This window comes from Melopsittacus undulatus, chromosome 1 (genome assembly GCF_012275295.1).
Source record: "Melopsittacus undulatus isolate bMelUnd1 chromosome 1, bMelUnd1.mat.Z, whole genome shotgun sequence".
NCBI classification, from domain to species: Eukaryota; Metazoa; Chordata; class Aves; order Psittaciformes; family Psittaculidae; genus Melopsittacus; species Melopsittacus undulatus.
Genome location: NC_047527.1, coordinates 46,661,833 through 46,685,967, shown reverse-complemented (window position 1 = coordinate 46,685,967; position 24,135 = coordinate 46,661,833). Strand labels below are relative to the sequence as shown.

Sequence of the window (24,135 nt, the reverse complement as noted above, 5' to 3'; positions counted from 1 at the left end):
ATGAGCCTTACATTTCAGAGGAAAGCTCAGCATTCTGAATTCAGCCTGACATCTTGAACTAGTGGAAGATGCCTTGATTTCACCAAGTCAGGAGGGAAAAGGACAGACTGAAAGGTGTGTGGTCTTGATTTTGTTTCATTTCAGTCTGCCTGGGATGCAGGACCAACCTCAGGGGATAGCCCAAGGAGATGTCAGAAGAAGACCGCATTTCAGTGTCAGGAACTGTGAATTCAGCTGTAGGAAGTACTACTGAAGGATTTTTCATGGGATTAAAGACTTCAGAGAAGGATGAATAGAACTATTCAGAGAAATCTCAGGTAATACCCTAAAGGAACAACATATGCACAGTGGGAATCACTTGAAAGCCATTTCCTCCAAGAGAGATGAGGCAAAAGAAGAAAGAATCTATCAGGGAAAAAAGAAGCCCCAATCTGAAGAGGGTGATGGGAAGGAGACCTAGGGGAAAAACAATGACACAAGAAGTTCTGAGGACAAAAAAAATTATCTCAATATGTAAAATACTATTAGCTGCTTCCCCTCTTCATTTCCCCTTCTCAATGAGACACGTATCCCACAGTGAATACAACAGTATTGGTTACTAAACGTTATTGTAAGTTTCAGAATGGATGGTGTTCTTGCAGTATTTACTGCCTGGCTGTAACTTTACCTAGGAGACCTGGACAGGCTGGAGAGTTGGGCAGGGAGAAACTTGATGAAATTCAACAAGGGCAAGTGTAGAGTCTTGCATCTGGGGAAGAACAACCCCATGTACCAGTACAGGTTGGGGGTTGACCTGCTGGAAAGTAGTGAAGAGGAAAGGGACCTGGGGGTCCTGGTGGATAGGAGGATGACCATGAGCCAGCAATGTGCCCGTGTGGCCAAGAAGGCAAATGGCATCCTAGGGTGCATTAGAAAGGCTGTGGTTCGTAGGGCAAGAGAGGTTCTCCTCCCCCTCTACTCTGCCTTGGTGAGGCCACATCTGGAATATTGCATCCAGTTCTGAGCCCCTCAGTTCAAGAAGGACAGGAAATTGCTTGAAAGAGTCCAGCGCAGAGCCACAAAGATGATGAAGTGAGTGGAACACCTCCCTTATGAGGAGAGGCTGAGGGAGCTGGGTCTCTTTAGCTTGGAAAAGAGGAGACTGAGGGGTGACCTCATCAGTGTTTACAAATATGTAAAGGGTGGGTGTCAGGATGATGGAGCCAGGCTTTTTTCAGTGATATCCAGTGATAGGACAAGGGGCAATGGGTGTAAACTGGAGCATAGGAGGTTCCAACATTAACATCAGGAAGAACTTCTTTACTGTAAGAGTGACAGAGCACTGGAACAGGTTGCCCAGGGGGGTTGTGGAGTCTCCTACACTGGAAATATTCAAGGCCCGCCTGGACAAGTTCCTGTGTGATGTACTCTAGGTTACCCTGCTCTTGCAGGGGGGTTGGACTAGATGATCTTTTGAGGTCCCTTCCAACCCTTGGGATTCTGTGATTCTGTGAATGGGAATGGATAGTGGTTATTTTCAAAGGCATAAGTGGCTGTTAAATTGCCAGGGAAGTTTTCCAACTCAAGATAAAAAAAAAAAGAACAAACCTTCCTATATGCTTGCCTAAGTAACTAGGCTAATAGCTAGTAAAGATGCAATGAAAGATGGGATGAATCAAGCTTTATTTTTAATGAGAAATGTTTAACTAGAAAGGGTTTTTTTTCTGAAACTAACAAATTATTGAATAGATAGTGCCATATTTCTTAAGCAAAACTGCTTGACACTGGTATATTTAGCTGCTAGCACTCTTAATGTGCATGAGACAGGTGAAAAGGATTTAAATGTTTTTGTGATAGTAGGCTTACACAAAGTAAGTTGCCTTCTTTGACTTCCTCATGATGCCACTGACCTTTCAATGTCCATTTTATGACACTTTAAAGATCTGAAAATCTCCATGTTTATTTTATTTTTTTTTTTTCACAGTAAGAACAGGAAAAGAAGAAACCTGCAAAAGCAATAAACTTCTAAATACCCTTCTCCATTGTAGCAGTGTTCGTAAAAGTCCATCCCACAACCTGCTGGGCACCATTATTTTGGAAAACACATGAACATACATCAACAACAGGCAGCGTGCAGGTCACTAAGTCTGAACCCAGGTCTTCCCATGCAAACAGTTTTTACCAAACGCTTTGAGCCAAGTGTCCAAATGCAGGGATGGCCATTCATGGCTTTCCAAAGAGCTGCTAGGTTTGGAAACCTACTGCCTGGCATGTGAGATGAACTCCAGGGTCATCTTAGACAGACGCAGGGCTGTCCTTGAGACATGCTGACAACCTCTCAGCAGGTCATGTACATTTTATCTGAGAATTAAAATCCAGTGAGGTGTTGCACCTTTGCCAGTATTTATGCAGAGTGCTCTGTTCTTCATTTGTGTTAACACATTTAAAAAAGTTAAGGAATGGCTGTGAGACATATTTAGAAGTGTATGCACATCGTCCCTTTCTCCTTGTAGCTAGGCAGGAACTGAAGTAATTTAAAAATTAGCTCAAATACAAGGGAAAAAGAATTTAACAGTGTTAGCGTGGTATTTGGCTACTGGCAGGCAATTCAGTGAAGCTGCTGAAACAAAAAGCATTTTTGAGTCATTAATAGGTTTATGGATTTTTTTTTGACATTTTTATTACTGGGGATTCCCTGCTCCTCCCTGTTCACAAAAGGATTTCTCCTCACTGTAAAATGAGTAGCCAATACCTTCTGCTACACACACTGAAGCTGTCCTTTCTTTTAATACCTTCACACGCCACTGGGGTAGAAGAGATTGACTACTCCCAAGAATGGTTAAGACTCATCCAATTATGCTTTGTGATGGTTTTACAATGCACGGGTGGGATCTCATCTAGACAGTTTGCAATTAGAGCAACCTGCCATGCAAAAAGATAATGATGTATCAGAAAGGATGATATTCCAAGGCTGATTTACAAAGATTTAATGGCCTGCAGTACAGTCAGTTGTGTGCTTCCTAAATGCTTTAGTGCTGGATCTTCATTTTTACTAACAAGGATAATAAAACTAAGTGAGCCCAACAGAAAATGTAGGACAAAGAGTAGTGGATGAAAGCAATATTTTGTTTTATTCTGCTCTTCTGTGCTGCCAAATACCTACATTGTAAGGATTAGTAATGTATGGTTTGGTTTTTGATATCTAGTTAGTATTTCTTCTGTCCTTAAACATGCTTCCTGAAAGAGTCCTCTAAAATGCTTCTTAGAAGCAACTGCATGAATCACCTGGGAGCCTACTGCGTTCTGCTTTTTGCTGTGGCTTGCACTTATCTCTTGCAGGATTGAGTACCCTCAGGACCCTCTCAGCACCATTATACTAAATAGCTAATATGGGTGCACTGCAAACACATGGATATCCAAAGATGACAAAAGCTTCATTTGTTAGGACAACAACAGGTCGATCTTTTATTTCTTTTTTTTTCAGATGAAATTTATGAAAACAACTGTTTAGAAGGACAGAGCACGTGTATTTCCTGAGCAATCCAGGTAGGGGTTCTGCAGTATATACTCAAAGAAACTTCTTAATGAGAAGCACAGGCCCCCCAGTGATGAAATGACAAAAGTTTAAAATACATACTTGAAGTATATTTCATATTCACTTACATCTCAGTCCTTTGGTACTAGATGTGTTCAGCAGTGCTAAAGTTCAGCATGAACTGAAGGCATTAGATACTATATTTCACAGCATAAATGTAATTCTTTAAATTGCTTTTTATGTAAGGATTGTATTATAATGACCATATAATTTAAAATTTATTAGTTTATCTAGGATCTATCTGTAGAAAACAGACAAAGGCTTTTCAGAGACAAGGTTCATTTTCCAATTCACTCTCTGATTTGGTATTGATCAGTCTCTCAATTTTGGTATTCAGATGAAGGTACCTTTAATATTGGAGGGCTATAAAACTAACATACTCTTACTTGGATTGTAGGTATATGCAAGTCTTTGAAAAGGTAACATATAGTTCCAGCCTAAACCTTATTTGCTTAAAATATTGTTATTCACATAATTGGGCACAGTTAGAAGGATTCCTTCAGCAGAGGTCCATGATTATGGCAGACAGCTCAGAACTGATATGCAGTTGAAATGAAAAGTTTGCATGACTCCTATCTTCATCAAGCCAGTGAAGCCTGGAGCTATTACCACCTCACTTTAGCTGCAAAACCATGTAGAACTATACTTACACATGTATGTGCAAGTTTTCTTTAGCCTGTCAAAAAGAGTGATTATCGTTAACTTTCTTTTATTGTGCTAGAAGACTACCTGCAAAGCATATTTCAGAAGGGTCAGACTCCTCTACCACTATTTCTACCTCAGCTAACATATAAAAATGCTCACAGTTTTCTCATACCATAGCAGCTGTGTAGTGTAATGTTGGTGAGCTAAACAAATCCCTACTGGAGCTCCCAATGGACAGAATATCCAGGCTGGCCATAAGTAACAGGAAATATTTGCTGATGATGTGCTTCACCTTCTGTGCAGTAGAGATAAACCTTTTGATTCATAGATTGCGCTTAAAAGAGCTACTTCAGAGAGAGGCACCACTAACCCCTCACCTCCCAGTGGAGTAATGAATATTTGGCTTATCTAATTTATCCACAGAAAATCACCACTGCTACATTCCTCATAAGCCAGAGCTGACAGATGTATTCCTTATGAATGCTGCAAGTTCAGTGGAGGTACTTCTGTCAGAGATACCTTGTGGCTGATACATAATTCCATTATGGAAGAGGAAGAATGAAACAACTGTGCTTCGAACTTCCACTATTCTTTCTGCCCCTAAAGTTCTCAAACCATAAAAAAGCAACAAGCTTATCTTTCCTTTGGATTAAGATCTAGAAATATTTTGTGTGGAGCCATCAGTCCTGACAAGCAAAACCTGACTGCCACAGACACCACATTTACCTATAAAATATGTATCCTCAAAACACATGCACTTGTACCAAGCATCTCTAAAACTGCTAAACAAGTTAGGGAAAAAACATTTGCTTTGTGAAGGGCTATCCTCTCCCTGCCTCCTGCCTTCATCTACAGGAAGCACAAAGCCACCCATTGCTAATGAGACAAGACAGCCTGCATAAGCCACTTCCACAAGCTGATTCGTATGGTCATCAACTTGGAGGAAGGAAACTAATCTCTAATTTTACTTGCCAATTCTGGTTCAGATCTGTAATTAACTCCCTCCTGTTTCCGCCTGCACAGTCAAAACATTTGGTTTCTCCAAAGCATGCTCAGAATGGGAAGGATAAGAAAGATCAAGGCATGCTTAATAGAAAAAAGTATCAATAAATATGCTATTATTATCAGAAACTAAGTAACATATAAGATTGTGTGACAGATGAAAGATTCACCAAGACAACTACAACTAACTACTGAAAATAAAAGCAAGCACCCCACCTCTTTATTACTGATAAAGAAGTCATTGTCAAGGTCAATCAATGGTAATGATAAATTGGCTGCTGGCTAGTACAATGCTCATGCTGTTTCTCTAGCGTTTGGACAACAGTTTCAAGGTGCTATTTTGTTGCAATACGAACTTGTCAATGAGCACAGAGACATCGCAGCCCAGACCGCCTGTGTCTGGCCAGAGCCTGCTGCCAGTTTGCATAGAGTGCTTGTCTCCAGATGTGTAGCTAAGATGCACTGTTAATAAAAGGCAACTTAAGAGTTGGCAATATTTAGCCCAACCTCCTTCCTATGCAGTCACACTCGGTTTTGGCACAGGTAAACCAGTATATTTAAACAACATTTAATTCTGAGCTCAGTCTCCCTCCTCTGGGTATACTCTGTTAATAAACCTAAATCAGGCACTGCAGTCAGTGGCCATAAATCTTCATCAGTATTCACTCATTTCTATATGAAAGCAGCTTAAACAACCTGAAATTCAAAATGGACTCTAACTAAGCATGCAATACACATTTTATGAAGAATAATATTTGAAAAAGACTGTTGGGTTCCACTGACTAGTAGGTTTACTATATATATACATGATATTCTAATCAGAAGCTGACACTTTCAGGTAATTTGTATATTACATATCGGTCTCTTATTTGACTTCATTAAATAATGTTAACATGCCTACTTTTTCACAACTTAAAGCACAAAAGCAAGTCAAATAACCTAAAAAGTTCCCTTTATGGACAAATAAAATTCTCAAAATTGTTACTTCCAAGTGCATGGTAACTCATATACACAGTCATTTTATGAAGAAGAAAATAGATAATGCCTCTTGCATGTTCACAACTCAAACCAGGCATTAATTTTTGATCACATTTCATATTTTAAACAACATCTATTTTCTGCTCCAAAGACAAGGGATGAAGACTGAGGCTAGATGACAACATTTTTTTATCCAGAGGTATTAAAGACCATGACTCGGCTGTTGCTGATCAAGACCAACCCTGCACAAGGAAAATGTGGTCCCCACTGCCCCATCTGCGTGAATAGACACGTATTTCCTGGTAGGTGATCTACTTGCTGATAATAAACCCTGAAGGTTAACTAAGGCTGCATGTTGGTACTGAAATCCTGGCTCCCCTCCTCCAGGGAGTGCTGTAACCACCAAACATCACATGAGCCTCTTTAGTTCACTTTTACATACAGGAGGGATATAAGATGAATATTACAGGTAGTAGAAACTGTAGGCTTAAATCTGCTTGGGTACAGGAAGAAAACAAATCTGGACTTCCCTACTTCAGGAAATCATTAAAATAGTTTTCAGAGGCATTAAATACCATGTTAAGAAAACAACCCAGCACACCTGTACTCACATGGTCCAATCTGGCAGGTGTGAACTTCCCCAGTGAGATGGCCATTTGTGGTTTTCCACCACAGTAAGAATACCTGGGTTGGCTCAGTCCTGCCAACACTGGGGCATACCTGTACCCACAAAGGAACATGTCTATGAGGCTCAGATGCCTCCTTTAGGAGGTGTTAAAGCAGCAGAGGACTTGAGCTGAACTTAGGTACTTCACTTTCTTTCCAAACCTGCCACCCATGAACTACAATGAAGGTACAGTTACTTCAATAGTTGCTTTGCTGATTTACTGAGTAGCCAAATGTGGGACTTGAATGCCTATCAACATAGCACAAATCATGTGTTATACAGGGAAACAATGAGATTCTATGCCCAAAAGGTTTTGAGTCAGGTATTAAATCCTTCCCTCAATTAATTTAAAAGAGCTACTTCAGCTGCAAACATCAAACTACAAACAAGCTATACAACAAAGTGTTCTTACAAGTGGTAGTCCAGTTTTGGTGGAGTTTGAATCACACTTCCCCATCCACCTCTCCCTAGCTAGCACTTCCAGGTCCTGACTGTACCCAACTGGCAGCTGTGGGGTGAGTTCTCTTATAACTGCAGCAAAGCTGGCTAAAATTGACTGACTTCAAATGTTACTGCAGGAGGATTGAGAGGGAGATGACCCAGCAGCATGACTAGACAGATCGCCCTGATCGACAGAGGGCACTGGAGCATTTACAACTAGTGAAATGTAACGATGAAGATGATAAAGAACTGTACTTCTCCACAAAACCCACCATCCCTTTTGAGAAGACAGGCCTGTAATGTAATGCTGTGCTTCTGCATACATGGCAGTATTTCTCACATTAGTGGCTGTGGTAAGATCCACAGGGAGTTTTTACTGATAAACAGAATCTATTTCTATCTTGTCTGCAGGTAAACACACTTATTTTCTCACATAAACAAGACATCTTGCTCTTTTAGAAATATTAAGAAAAGTTTCAAATGGAACTAGGCTCAGCTGAAGAATATTAATGTATATTCAGGCATGAAGAATTCAATTTCCCCAAAATTGCTTTGGAAGAGACAGTAAGATCTCTAGAGGTCTCAAAGCATTTTCCCCTCAATCACAATTAGCATTTAATTCAAATTAGATGACTTTATTGGTAAATAAAAACCAAACAGAAATGTATAATGCACTCTAGATTGGCAAATATCTCAAATCTGTTTGCCTGTATTCATACATTTTAAACTAATTAATGTGTTATATTTTTTTAATTAATATTTGAGAAATGATTGCGTTCATAAATTACTGTAGGATGAAACAGGCAGTGAATTTACAAAGGGGATTATCCACTGCACACTCCCTCCTCACACTGATTTAAAGGAAGCATACCCCATTTTCACTGATAGTGGCTATCTCATGTTTATCACAGATAAAAGAAAATACCCTAGTTTATTCTGTAGCAGTGTTTTTGTACAGCTATACAGTGGGTATATATTAATCTGCAAGCAGTGCTACAGATGATCAATGTGCCATCCAAACACTAACTAGTTCAAGCACCAGCCCCCATTGAAGCAGAGGAATATTGAGAAAGAACAGTGCCATGGTTAAGGGTAGGTGCACCAGCCAGAAACAGCGCTTGGTTTTGTAACTTTGAGCAACTCCTTTGACCTTCACACTTCATTTTTCCATGTCTGTAAAACAAGGAAAAATGATAATTGCCTACCCCTTGTGACTATTGTGATTTCTAAGTTCTGATTAACACTGGTAGAAAACCCTTGCCATTTTACAAAATAAGAAGGGTGTTGTTGTTTAAGCCCAGTTGGCAACCCAGAAAAAACATGCAACCTGCTCGCTCGCTCCCCCCTTCCTCCCCTCCCGCTCCTGGAGGGATGGGAAGAAGAATCGAAAGAATCTAACTTCCATGGGTTGACATAAGAACAGTCCAGTAACTAAGGTATAACACAAACCACTGCTGCTGCCACCAATAATAATAATGGTAAGGGGAGAGAATACAACCACTCACCACCTGCCGACCGATACGCAGCCCAACCCGAGCAGTGATCTCACCCTTCCAGGTAACTGCCCCCAGTTTATATAGTGGACATGACATGCTGTGGTATGGAATACCTCTTTGGCTAGTCTGGGTTAGGTGTCCTGTCTCTTCTTCCTCCTGGCTTCCCTTCCTCCCTGTCAGAGCATGAGCTCACAAAGTCCTTGGTCAGACTAAACATTATGGGCACCAACTAAAAACACTGGTGTTATCAGAGCTGTTCCCAGTCCTAAAGTCAAAAACACAGCACTGCACCAGCTACTAAGAAGAAGAAAAATGACTGCTACTGTTGAACCCAGGACAAAGGGACACTTGGAAATCTGAAAATCAGGATTGCAACCCAGCTTCTCAGCCCGTATTGCCTTTCATTGCTTGAACATCACACTATTTCTGTTAATACTTGAGCATCAAGTCTGTTGAATTCTACAATGTTTGGGTTTGGACTCTTTTTTTTTTTTTTCCTCACAAGAAGGATCATTCATAAAGCTGAAGATATTTTTATCTTCACACGCTGCATGTATGTTCCTGTCTATACAGCCTGAGAAATGGTTTCCTTCTGAAGGTTACTGAAAAGGTTCTCAAACAAAAGTGCTATTCTTATTTGAATTCATCTCAAGCCTCTATTACAATTACTACTTTGGATCACTTACTACTTAAGTGGTTTACAAGCAATTATAGACTAAGTTTTCCAGAGTCTCTTGGAAGAAGCATTTCCTACCCTGCTTGACAGAGAGGAATGGAGCATGGAGAGGATGAGAGCCTGATCTACAACATGCTGAATACCCACCTCCATGAACTGCAGAAAGGAGGCTGCTCTGCTGGTAATCTGGCCTTGTAGTTTAGTGAGGCTTGTATAGTAGGAGAAGTAAAAGGAGGGAGAGAAATACACAGAGTCATGAAGGGAGTGATAGCACATGGTTAATTCTTGTTATGGGTGGAGAGCTGGAAACAGGCTCTGCAGTGCATACATGTGGCTGTTGTACAAAAACTGGACATTATCGATTTAAAGACTGTTGAACGTGAGGGGAGACAAGGGGTGGCCATGAGGGTAAAGGCTAAGTAAATGTTCAGTGCTACTCAAAGTAGCAGCACTTAGAAGTTGGCATACATGGATTGAACTTTTCCTGGCTAGGTGATGTGAGAGGTTGAAGGGGATAGAAGAGACTACTGAAGTAAACTACTGCAATGCACATGGAAAACCAAAGACTTTGGGCTGAACTGGCTAGTTTTTGCTTATATTAGTATAGTTTTATTACACCATGTGCATACTTGAAGCATGCTTCAGGTCATAAGTCATTTCTGAACATGGTTTGTTTAACAAACTTACCTTTTCATTTAATAGATCTTTGAATTTCCTTTCACTTCCTTTCTTTGGCAGAAGGTGTGTACAAACTGACAGTACATCAGTTATCTCTGGTCCAAGCCTAGCTCTAGCAAGTACATTCCTTCATTACAATTCTTTCTGTGCTTCTGTTCCCTCAACCCCACATGTAGAAACAGAAACGCTCCCTGACAGATGCCAAAAGACCAAAAAAGAGATGTATATGCCACAGCTAGAGAATCTGCCTTGAGGAAAGAGCTCCTCAGGGACAGAACAGTAAGGCAGATGTTGTGGAGTGCTCTCACCAGCATTCTGACCCAACTGGCAGATTCCCTGTGGAAGAGACAGGCTCATGTCTGAGCTGAAACCCAGCTGGGATTTTAACCCAGAAGTCTGACTGTGCAAAAAACTTTAACTTTTAAATGCAAGTATTCTTGTTAGTCCTTCAGAAGTTCAGAGGGGCACTGGGCAAAACCACATGTAGGAGTATACATTAAGACCACAACACAGACAAATCTGACTGGTAAAGATGAAACAAAATGATTTCTTTCAGACACATTTTGATTGGTGGTCTGTAAGATGTTTTATAGTCAAGACTACTAAACAGTTAGAAGCACAAAGTTCTTGTTTCCTTGCATTTTCCTTAGCAGTACTTAACATGTTGCAGCTACTCACACTGTACATCGATTCCAGTATTTACCCTGAAGTTGCAAAGGTCATTAAAAACAGCTATTGAAAAGCAGAGTGCATACCATTTCTGGATGTCTTTGCTCAGGCAGAGTGGTAAATGACTGGTGCTGTTAAACAAACATGCATACCTATATACATAAATGATAAGGTGCTTAAGAAAAAACAGCAAATGCCTTATGATAAAAAAAAAAAGACCTAGTCAAGATGGTAACTATAGTCAAAGGTTTCTAGAAGTAGATGCTACCTTGGTATTTTATCTGTGTCATATTTCACCAAACTTTGCTTAGGCTTTAGAAAGAGCTAAGTCTCACGCAGAAACAGCAGTGGTCTTGAAGATGTGAGAGGTTCCAGATACCTACAGATAGTGATGGTTTACTCAGCAGGAAATCACTAGGAAAGCAGCTTTACCATATCCCCTTCCCCTCTCTGTTTCACTCACCTCTCAACAAGACATTTCCTGCTATTTGCCCCCTTGCACTCCTACTCCTGTCAAGCTAGAACATCATTCATCTTCTGCAGAGCCACTTCTCCCTTCACTTAAGTTTCTGGCAGCCACTTTAACTCAGTGTTGTTGCACTGACTTAAAGGCGACTACAGGATCCTAAGCCAGATACATATCTTATCCTGCATATAAAATTTCAAGTTCAAGTATTGAAAATAAACCGAACCCTTCTATGTGAGATATTCCATTAGGATCAACCCCAGTTCAAATCTTGAAGTAGTATTACTACAAATCAAATACACAGTGCCTCTGCAACTGTGCCCTAAATTACAGACTTGAAAATGAAATCGGTTTTTAATTGGAAATATTGTTCCATTTCTTGGAAATCCAAAGGAACTTGTATGGAATGGAGCATCACCAGTTTCTCCAGTATCCATTTAGAAGTGAATGTCTACCATTTGTCACCAAATCAAGTTTTTACAGTTTTATTTAGATACACACTCCATATACCAAGACTGCAATTTTCCTGCAAAATGAGATGTTCTTAAGTCAACTGCAGAGAGACAGAACAGGTGAGCAATTCAAGAAGGGCAAGGCAGTGGCAAAGAAAAAGTGGCAGGACAAGACTAAGACTGGACACACAAGGTACAGCACCTAATCCACCTTTAGTAACTGTGACAAATGTCCTTTTATCCCAATGCACTCATCCTCAGAAAAGGGCAATGTCATCCACAGAGCTGATTTTGGCACACAGAAAATGTGCAGAATTATGTCTCCAATCAGCCATCCACTTTCCTGTCAATGTAGCCTCATTTTGTGTTTTAAAAATACAACTGCCCCCCCTTCTGGCCAATAAAGACTCCCAAAAGTGGCTTCATAAGGTGAATTTCAGGTGAATTTTAAGATGCAGTTTAATTTATAAAAGTTAATTAGACTTGCTTTGGGATATAAACTCTCAGTTGAAGCACAGAACTTCCATTAAGTTTCAAAATATTTCTACACTTACTTAGAAAAAGTGAAGATTTTCCTTTGCTTCTGTAACGCCATATTCTGGACTGAATATGTTCACCCATCAATTTCTCAAGAAGGGTTGTAACAACTCTGGATATTAATTGGTGTCACAGGACCAGGCTTCTCATAAGCCTCCGGATGCAAAGGGCTCACTTGGTTAGGAGGGGTGCCAGCTCAGGCCACTGAAACTGGTACAGTGACACCCGTGCTGTGCTATGCCATGGCAGTGAAACACTGATAGACCCAAACCAGGTTGCTTTAGGTGGTCAGTCACCTGCCGGGTCAGTCCTCCATCTAGATAATCAATTCACAGGTAACAGTAATGGAAAGACCTCAAGACCTCAATTTATAGCTTGGAAGCAACAAACCCATTTGTAGGCCATCTGGGTAACAGCATTCAGTAAGAAGTCAATCAGCCAACAATGAGAAACAGCACAAAGCTTCTGTACAAGTCAGGTCTTTTCAATCCAGAAAAGCATGTAATTTTAGAAAGCAAACTCTGGGTTTTCTCCTCTATTTCTGGTTAGGAATTTTTTTTTTTTTTTTTAGTACAGTTCCTGTATCCTTTTCCTGATGCTGAAATGCTAAATTGCAATACAGAAAATTTTAATTTTCCTAAATAATTACTCCTAACTAGTACAGTAATAAAGACAAGACAGAAAATGCCTCCACAACCAATGCCACAGTTTAGTGAAGCCTCGGTGAAAATTCATGGCAGAAATTAAAATTGAAGCAACACTGAAAGACCCCGCTAACTTGTGCTGTGCAAGTATTTTGTACTGAGAGCTTTTTGTTTTTTTAAAAGGAATACTAGCAAACAGGAGAAACAGTACTTTTAAAAAAAGAAAAAAAACTGTAATTCTGTGCTACAAAATTTGATACCAATGAACAAATTACCTCTAGGCTTTGTCCTCACCATCAACACATGGAGAGGTAGATGAACTAAATTGCTTAAATGGCAAACCTGAGGTTTAAATCAAAATGATGGCTGCTTTTATGAATTTGACATATCTGCAGAGCCAACCATTTGTCTGATACTGGTCATTAGCACACCTACATAATTAATATTATGTCCTGTGAAGTTCTCTACTTTAACTGCTACAATTCTTCTGCAAGAAAAGTAACAAAAAGCATGAAAGTACCTGATTAATTATCTGTTGTTGCAGTTTTTCTCCAGACTCTGAAAGAAAAAGAAAATAATTACTTTGTACTTATTTTACTGAACATGACTGTGTACATACAGAACAAAAAACAGTGAATTCAGGAAAAAAAAACCCCAACCTTTATAATTGAGAAACAGAATTTAACATGTACAAATGACTTGAAACTTCAAACTGGAAATCCACCTAAACTAAGACAAACAGAAGCCCCTCTTAATATGTGATAAGAAGAATAAGATAGGTAGACAACCTTGCTAACCTGGAACCTCATATGAAATTACAACATTCAAAATGAAGACAACAGATTTCAAATATGTCCTATGAATTATCTCAATGTTGTGAGATGTACTGCTGCATGCATATGTGCCTAAGAGACTTAGCATCCAGCTCAGGTTTTGACCATTGGAGGAGAAAAGCAGCTTCTGCCATGACCCTAAAATAAAATTACATGCCTATGTCAAGAGTGAGGTTAGGCACCAGCTGGCTCAAAGGAGAAATTCTATCCTGATAATATTCACAAAGTGGCAAGCTGAATTATGGTCTTGCTTCTTTATTCTGACTGCCCTCTGCAGTGTCCTTCAGTGTGCTCCTAAAGACATGCTCAAAGTCTGGACAGAACATTGCTTTTCTACAACCACCATGACCCCAGCAGCAATGACACCTCAAACCTATTCTTTCTTTTTAGATCAAAAGGGATAGTAATTTTGCCTCATTTACTATTTCCATGCACTAGTAGTTAAAAGGGGCAGCTAGTATCTGTTACCCTCCCTTTGCTACTGGAGACCATCCACATGTATTGGGGAAAGTCAGGAATTTCACACTTACCTATCCAGCTACATATACGCAGAGGGTTTTTTTGAGTAATAATGATAGGACACAGTTTACAACCTGTCAGTATCACTATTAACTGTCAGGGGACCCTGCCCAGCATGGGTGGCTGCCACCTCCAGCACTGGAAAGGATACTCCATTTCAACAGGATTTTTTCATTCAAATACTTGTGGCACAAGATAGAATTTTTAAAATTAGTTGGAAATATTTTCAGTGTTAAAATAGAGTGTGAAGACTCTATTTAAAGTAAAATTATATTCCTTACTTGTCCCAGAGAATATTTCTCTCAATGAAAGCTTTATAGATAATTCAAATAAAGATAATCACATTATAAAATTGTTTCTTATAAGTATTTCCTGCTTGTTTGTGTTGTGCTTCTATTTGCTAAATATAAAAAAAAAAAACAAACCCACAACAAACCCCCTGATTTTTTGGCTAAAAAAAAACCAACCCAAACCCACCAAATTATCATTTAGGGGATACTTGTTAAAATGTATTTCCTTGTTCACTAACTTCATCTTTGGGAGAGATAGAATTGATTCTTATAACTAATATTTTAACCAGAAAAATTGTTGGTAATAGAAGATTAAAGAAATATGTGTTTTTAGCACTGTCTAATGATATACAAATTGCCAGGAAAGCACAGTGTTTGAAATCTTTGGTTAGATCAACCCTATTTTGCTCAAAGGTTTGTGGACTTTGAATACTGATGCTTTCCTGTTTCCCAGTACATTTGTTTTTAGGCTATTTTGATTCACTTTAAAGGAATTTTAATAACTTTCTGTTGACAGCACGGACAGCTGGTCTTGAGAATTAGTGAAAATTCACTTGCTGACTGAGGAAGGAAGTGACATCAATGAGTTTCTAAAGTCAGCCCTGGGGAAAAAGTGTGCTCCGCCAGAGTAGCCTTTCATGCCATTGTATTTCCAGCGATGCCTTGAGATGCAAATTGCATTATCAATCAAACTTGCTGTTTCTACCTCAGACAAATATAAAAAATGAACAGAAGACTGGGAAAGACCTTTGTGGCCATTCCTGACACTGCTGAGGAAAAGGTGAACACGAATTTATGGTATTTCTTTCCTTGCTCACTCTTAGTTCTTTCTTTTGGTGATTTAAATACTACAGTATCAAGGAAAAGGCAGTTGCAGTAGTGCCTGTATGTTATACCAGTAATGATGACATCGGTTAAACAGGACAGAGATTGAACAGGCTGTTAAGGACAGAAGAGAGATCAAATTCAAGGTCACCAGCAAATTGAATACTGTGTTCTCCATTTATTCACTAGATGATCCTTGTCCTCGTCCCAGAACAACTATGTGAATTTGCACAGTCAGCAGCTGTGCTCAGAAGAGACCAAGGTTTGTAATAAAAGAGATGCTGCAAATTAAGGTGGAAATGCATTGGCACCATTTTATGGGGAAGTGTACTGTACTTTGTTTTAGGACAAAAGCTACAAATAGAGTGAAAAAACACGAGCACTACCTACAGTGCTGAAAGCAGGTTCAGTTTCCAGCTGATAGCTAACACTAGGGCAGTAGAAAGTTTTGTCATTGAAAGTAGCCAGAATTTTGTTTGCCCTGTCTTGTTTTTTATTATTATTTCCCAGAATTCTCTTGCAATGATTATTCACTATTCTGTTTTTTTTTTTTTTTATGTCACCCTCAGTTTTGAGAAGGATGTTTCTCTTTAGGTACCTTGTGCTTGCTTGTGAATCATTCAAGAGAAAGCGCTCCAAGTTCAGAAGACATGAGGCAACGGGATGCTGATAAAACCAGAACTGTCAAAACATGTCTATCACTCCCACAGACAACACCTGTATTAGTCTCATGAAATGCAGGTAATTCTTGAGACAGAAGTTTCGTTACCAGTAGACCTACACATGCTAAATTCAGAATTTACAACTGTTTTTTCCAGAGACACAGCAATGAGGTAGCAGCTTATGCAAGATGAATGGATGCATGAGCATCAAACTAACTGGGAAATTTACTGCCATCTGGATGTGTATATGGAAGCTGCCCAGCAGGTAGCATAGTCCAAGAGACACATCTTCTGTAACTCAGACTGCATGTGAATGGCTTGCTCTTATCCTGTATTTCTCCAGTAATTTCTTTTTTCTGTCATCTGGAAAACTGTTCCTAAATGAGCTCAACAGTGCCATATGACCAGCCTTGAAAGTGCAAACAAATCAAAAGACCTTAATTATAGACAAGTATACTTTACTGATACTTTGAGTCGAAAGATGTATTTACTAGTACAAACTACAATTCTGATTTGCTGAGGCTCTCCTCTCCTGCCACACTAACTGAGGCTAAACTGATGCAACTGGATACTGATGACTCTTTTTTGCATCAGGACTGGAGAAACAGGCCTCTCCCAATTAAGTTTTATTGATTTTCTCCTGTCTCTCCAGTTGCAAAAAGTGTAAATGATGGTTAGGGTGGTTGAGATAAGTGGCTTTCTTGGGTTGACCTCAAGCTATATCACTTTAGAAAGAAAAAACTGACCACAAATATTCTTTAAAAGGTTTCTCTGTAATGCCATACACTAACCAGTACAGTAACTCCCGTTTCCAGGGCAAGTCGTGTTTTTTCATTTTTTTTCTTGCTTGTTCTTATTATAAGGAAGATTAACTTACTGAGAGTCATAATGTATATTTTCTAATGTAACTGACCCCACAAGACACAAGAGTGTGCCATAACCAATGCTGTCATGAGGATCTGCAACACTGACTTCTCAACCTTATGCACACAACCTACAGGAGAACAACACGTAATTATGCATGCTATGCCCTGCTTACCTCCATACAAAGGAATGTGATATTTGTGCAGGTTTACAGATTAATCTGCTGTAATTCCTTTTAATGTTAAACTACTTCCAGCTCAAATATAATTAAGATCACCATGTACAAAGGACTCAGATTGGAAATATGAGCACACTCCAACAGCACAAATAACAGCTTGATGCTGTTTCTTATGTTCAAATGGTTGGATACATTAAGGATTTTGACAGCATGTTTGTTCCCTAAGTATGTAGCAGAAAAAAAAAGAGGCTTAATTTCAAAAGGCAGAACACTACTACTGCATTTAATTAGTGTAAAATCCCCTAAATACACAGATCTGCCAATTTATGTGATGTGACTGCTACAAGTCCTAGCAACAAAGGATTTATTTTTCTTCTTTTTTCTCCCTAAAATCAAATCCCAATTTATACTTTAAGCAACCATCATCAACATCAATAGAATGAAGGCTTTGGAATAAAAAGTTTATTTCCTAAAGTCTTCAGATAGCCCTACTAATATTTGTGCCATGGCAGCAAGGCAGGAGGTGAGTAGAATAGAAATTCTGTGTCTGTCTCCTTGTTCCCAAAAGTCTAAGGGTTTCCAAGCAGACAGAAAAATGTGGGGAGAATCCCAGGGGGCAAGAGGGACCCTCGGCATTGCTTTGAAATAGCCATATGTATAGTCTGAAGCAGCCATAGGTCACTTAACTGAAAGTGGGAATGGCACTAGTAAGAAATCAGTTTTGAAGAGGGAATTTGATACTCTAGTATCAGTTTAATTTTGCTTTGCCAGTTTATGACAGAAACACTAACAGCTCTGGATGATGGATTTTTATAGACCTAAATAAGCACATATGAAGCCTATTTGGTTATGACCCACCTCACTTTCATTACTGTTTTCCTAATCTACCAGAGCATATTCTGAGAGGTGAAAGGAAACCAGAGTACTCATTCATGACAAACTTTTGCAGCAATTTTCCATGGTACCAGAGCCTGAGGAAGAAACACTCAGATCTGTTTTTCAGACTTAAAACAGAGAAGGTGTGACACTAACAGATTATCTTCCATGAAAGCCTGTAACGTGGCACACAAAGATTAAAATATTTAGGACAAAACCATACATTTCCTATAAATTACCCTCGGAATCTCCAAGATCTGTAAGCAATACAGCTCCTGCAGAAGTGCATAGCATTTCCTCCCTCTTCAAACAAAAAATTGCACATTTATAGCACTGCCTTCAAAATCTAGTTTGGTTTACTTTTGCACCTCTGTGATAATTATGCAACTGAATATGATTACAGTGGCCTACAATGTATTAATCACATCTTCACAGTATTGCATAATCCTTCTCAGTTGTCACAATGCCAACTAGTAAGGCACCCTGGCAGTAGGAAACATAAAAAGAAACCCAAGTTGATACTGATTGAAGCAAATGAAGGAAAGTTGGCCATCTCAAAACACTGAAAATCTCACAGCATTCCAAGGTCTCCCTAGCTAATTTTTTGTTATTACTCTTGATATGAAAACAGACCTTTAATTGTCAGTTTCTAATAAGGATGCAGAACTGTTCCCTGGGAGGTTCAAAGGACCCTGGGAAACCAAACATTAATGAAAGCTCAAGTAGCCAAATGTCTTGTGTTGATTAATGCACACCATTCAATTTCCACCTAATAAAGTCATAACAAGAAGAAACCCCAAAGAAAAAAAAAAAAAAGGACTGACAAAGTCCTATTAGTCATAATAGGACTCATTCATTAATTCTGTTGTGTGTAAAAAGGAGGTGGGGGTGTAACCCAAATCCCTTCCTGGACCAAATCCTGCACTGACTAACATTATATAACTATACTTATGGCAAGGAGATGTTAGAATATAAGTTACTTAAAAATCTGAAGCTTTACCTGCCCTCCGCCTCAGTAGCATTGATACTTTCAAATGAGACAAAATTGCCAGGATTCCACTAACAGAATTAGTTGGCAGGCTTGTTTGCCAGTTTTTTTTCCTAGAAGGTTGTGCTTTATATATCTGGGGAAAGGGAAAACAAAATTTGACACCTTTTTTCTTTAAGGATAGAAGATTTGAGATAATGGAAAAACGCCAGGCAGCATATTTAACTTTAACATTAACACAATATTGATACGTATCATGGTTTGGATGGTTTCCAGCTGAACATCATGTCTATTTTCAGTGTCTATTTGGCATTCATCCTGTACCTAACAACAAGAATATTTTGTTTGAATTTTCTTTTACAGCTCACTATTCAACTGCTTTGAAATGCTTTTTTCTTTTATCCATCTAATTTGTGACTTTTTCAAGATTCCTGCTCTCTTAAGAAACTGAATGGAGGACTCAAGGATTTCTACTTATCTGCAATTAGGCAGGCAAAGATCAGTTAATTATGGCTTAGCAGATGCACTTCCTCAAACCTTATCACAATGGGATCCACATCCTAAGGTAGAAATTGCCTCAGTTCTCACAATGCAAGGACCATTGCTTTTTTATTTGAAATTACACGGACCACCAGGCTCCATTTTCATGTTACTAGCTATGTATAGTGTTTTATGGTGCTTTATATTATGATCATCTATAGGATAGGTCACATCATCTGTTAAAATGCTTTTTTGACTATGCTCCAGTATCAAGCTCAATTGCTTATGCAGTTACCTTCCACAAAATAGTTTCTGGGCTTTGAGACAGAAGCAGCTGTTTCTACCCATCAGCTGGTTCGTTTTCCTATATCAAGGTTCTTAGTATGTGTTAAATGAAGGATGGTTGACCCCGATTTTTTTTTCTGAATGAAAACTATCTATCTGGAGCTTACTGTAAGAACAGCATAGTAAAAGCTGTCATGATGGAAAAGATCACAGAGAACAACTAGAGCTTCAAACTACACAGACACCACACGGAAATAAAGCTGTACACATACATCTCTATTTTTAATATACCTTATTATGATCTTAGGCAGCTGAAGATTTGTATTGCACTCACAGTAAGGCTGAAACATTGGAGTAGTTTGCCTTTGGTTTTGGTTCCTGCTTGGTTTCTGTCCATATTAGGAACATACGGTTACCCCCACCCAGATGAGGAATGTGCCGGCAGTTGAAATCTGCTGTCAGATTTAACCATATTAAAGCAAAGTTGCATGGAGGCATGACCATCCAATCTAGTAGATTGTAAAGAAGGTCAGCTGTTGCTTCTTCACTTATAGTGAAGATGAGCTGATATCCAGCTCTAAAAGCACACTGTCCCCATATAACCTTAATTAGAATAACCTGGAAATAGCATATGAAGATGAAGGCCCCAGTACCAATGGGAAGCACCACACAAGCTCCCACAGTGTTAGACCCACACAAGCTTATTTTGACTCACCTGCTAGGACAACTGCACCACAAATAGCTGAGCTACAAGGCTTCTCTGATATGAATCAGTAGGAGAGGTGTGTGAAAGATGAGAATGCAGCAAGCCCAAACAGGGGTTGAAAAATACAGCTTCTTGACACTAATTAGAGTCCCACAGCAAAGTCTCCATCAGAAACCTTAGTCTACAGTTTCTGTATTTCAGAAATAAAAAGGAGATGAATTGTCTATACAGCATAAAGCCAGGAAGTGACCAGTGGTGATGAGAGCAAACACTCTTTCAATTTATTACCCATTCTGAGTGTGCCTACATAAATAAACTGTAACTGTTTGAATCTGCCATATTTCTTTGTTTAAGGTCTAAATGTGCCCCTCTAAGGCATGCATGCTCTTAGCAGACTGGCCTCAAGTAACTTCTCTGAAATTAATCCATTTGGAAGTAAAATATCCCCATTAAGAATGTGACACTTACAGAAAGACACTATCCACATATTACTTCTGGAATTAATACACCAGTAAAGAATAGAGGGGAAAAGAAAAAGATGAAATAGGCACCCCTTAAAACAGATCCTTAATACCTGGAAAGCTCAAAATCCAGGATAATTTTATGGTGAAAGGAAACTAGAAAAAGAAAGGCAAAGAGAAACAAAGGTAGAATATACCCTTAATGCATGGCTCTGAATTAAGATTCATCAGATACAAAAAAAGAAACCCCAAACCCTACAGCAATCCATTGCTGCAGGGAATATAAATTTATCTACATTTTGTATAACTAGAGTATGACCTTTTGCAACCAACTCTTGTGCTTGAATTCATCTGTAGCTATTGGAAGTCATTTATAAAAGGTCATCCATGACTGAGAATATAATATGAATCCAACATGCACAAGGATCAGGTTTGTGCCACTCAAAAGAAACTGGGGAGAGAGGGAGAGAGATGGGGGGTGGGAAGCTCAACCATTTAATTCTCAAATGGATTTGGATATTGGAAAAGAGTATTTAATCTGAGTAATCAATTTCCAATATGTGAATGGGAATTATGAGAGAACACACAGCTTTACATTTGTCATTGATGACTACACTACTGAAATGTTACCAAAGGAGGTTATTTGATCAAATAAGGCTACTTACTTGCTTACTATGATTTGAGTCAATTTTTTATCTCTAGCACATGGTAAAACCCCTTCCCATTGTTTCTTCTAAGAAAATATTAAGGATGCTCAGATTTTATTGGTATAAAGAAATAACATTCTCAGGCAAAGATAGCTTATAACCCTATTAAATCACAGAATGTCTATACCTGACTTCCTGCATTAAGAACAGTAGCACTGTTTGTGGGGTTTTGTTTCTTTCTTTGGGGTTTTTGTTTGTTTTTGCTTTTGTTTTCTTTTTCAAAACAGTACTAAATGGGTGATATTTTAAGGCATTCCTTACAAGAAGAGCCTGTAAGAATGCACAAGCAATCCTCAACAAGAAAAGTTCAATAGACATATAAGAGCATTTGAGTCATGTTCTCTGAAAGTGTTCTTTGAACATCAGAAAATTCAAACTGTACCCTCCATACTGACAAGGTAGTTGACTAGGAAAAAAAAAAGGATACAATAATTTATGGGTCGAAGTAAAAGAAAATCCATATAAGAGAGATCTGCCAGTAGTTATTTAATCAAGATCTTTTGAAAACACCTCCCCAAAGACCCCAAACCAATTCTGAAAGACAGTCAGTAAAGGATTTATGACCACTATATGAGACCACATTTAAGCTTTTTTTAAAAACAAACCCAAACTCTTGTATGCTTAATGTCTTTAAAGCCAAACCTGCAGCTCAATCTGCCCTACCACTGACTTTGGCTGGCTGAGTATACATAGTGCGGCTAATTGCAAATGCTACCTTTCCTGCAGGTGAAATGCTCCAAGCCTCACAAACAGCACCATACTCTGCTTTGGCAGAAGCCTTTTGCTTGCTTTAGAAATACTCATTGTGCCTCCCTTTGCTTGTCATCTTTGCGATGCCAACTTGGATATTGGCAGTGCTCAAAACTGGAAAGTGGCAGGGGTGATGCAGCAAGTTCAAGTGCAGAAATCATTATGAGAATTGAACTCACAAATGTCACTGAAAACATAGTTAAATGTTTCCTTTAATTACATTAGACATAAGGAAGAAGTTCTTTACTGTAAGGGTGATGAGGTGCTGGAATGGGTTGTCCAAGGAAGTTGTGAATGATCCATCCCTGGCGATGTTCAAGGAAAGGTTGGACAGAGCCTTGGGTGACATGGTTTAATGTGAGGTGTCCCTGCCCAGGGCAGGGGGGTTGGAACGGGATGATCTTAAGGTCCTTTCCAACCCTAACTGTTCTATGAGTCTATAATTAAACAAAGACTGAAAATAACAGCAGTAAGGTGTTATCCAGTACCCAGGAACTACAAAGTACCCCAACACCAAAACTGTAAATGATGCACTGCATCAATCCAATCACTAGGGCAGAGGCTACCTAGACATTCTTAGGTAGAGCACACCTTTTCACAGAGGGTAAATTGTCGAATGGGTTTTAAGCCGCACCTGCAAGCTTTGTACACACAAGCATTTTCTGCCCACAACATATACTGCTGCTGCTTGCAAAGGACCATATGTACACACCAAAAGCTGGTACCAGGGTACAATTTGCATCCATAAAATGTGCAGGTGCAGTTTTATGGAGACCTATGAGAAGAACATGACCATATAGCACACAACTACTATTTACATAGCAGCCTTCAGTCAACAAACTAAGTAATCATCCCACAGAGCATGCCATGCCAAGCACAGCAAGGAGAGGTACAATTTACATCTGAAATTGCAGCCACGTTCATGACCAGCAAACTGATTTAAGGGACAAGTCTTCCCAGTCTCAGTTTGCAAACCATGCGCATGTACTAATACTGGTAGTGATGGCAACACCCCAAACTGAGGGTAAGATTAATGTGCCCTCTTCAGAGGTGAAAAAAAGAATTCTGAGAATGTCCTTATTAACAAGTATTTAAAAATAATTTCTTGTAACTGAAAAAAAAAACACTTTGTTTCTTCTTCCCCCATGAACTGCACATTTTTAGGCATTAAAAATAATCTTGCGTGCCTGACACGAATCAGCATGTGAATTACTAACCAAGTTAGCTTCAGCAACTATTAAGTGACATAGTCATAATATGGCACATTTACTCACATGTAAATTACTGATTTCTACTGAATTGAGCACTCAGGGTGGAACTGAGCTTTTAGGATGAGACATTTTTCTTCTGACAGGTGAACACAGTCAATGTTGTATTTGATTGTCAGCAAATCCTGTTACTGTCTTCGTGTTAACTTCAGGAGCAAGTTCTTCAAACATTTCCACAGATTAAGGGCAAAAGGCACATTTCTGTTTAGCTTATTAGCATTTATTTATAATGAACATGATTCTTTATATGAAATTTAATTAAATTTAAATAATGTGAAAAGAAACACAAAGGAAATGTGGAAAAATTCTCTTCCGATCAGAAGGTATTTTGGACTAAAGCCACACCAATTCCTATTAATTAAATAATTAGTGAAGAGTAAAAAATCCAATCTGACAGAACTGAATTTCCTGCCTTCCGAGGGATCTAAAAAAGAAAATGTGATAATTGAGCATCCACCCCCATAACAACTTTTGGGCATCACTAACATATTGACCTACCGCTGTAATTAAGGCAATTT

The 24,135-nt window shown here is 39.0% G+C and overlaps 1 protein-coding gene across 5 annotated transcripts in view; it reads right to left on the bottom strand.

Moving 5' to 3' along the window:
* CHST9 (carbohydrate sulfotransferase 9) overlaps nt 1–24,135 on the bottom strand; it is an 87,073-nt gene that overhangs the window by 5,304 nt on the left and 57,634 nt on the right. For all 5 annotated transcript variants that reach the window (XM_034068967.1, XM_031052979.2, XM_031052980.2 and 2 more), the window contains one exon: nt 13,446–13,483. In XM_034068967.1, coding sequence (XP_033924858.1) covers nt 13,446–13,483 — 38 coding nt within the window. The remainder of the gene's footprint in view (nt 1–13,445; nt 13,484–24,135) is intronic.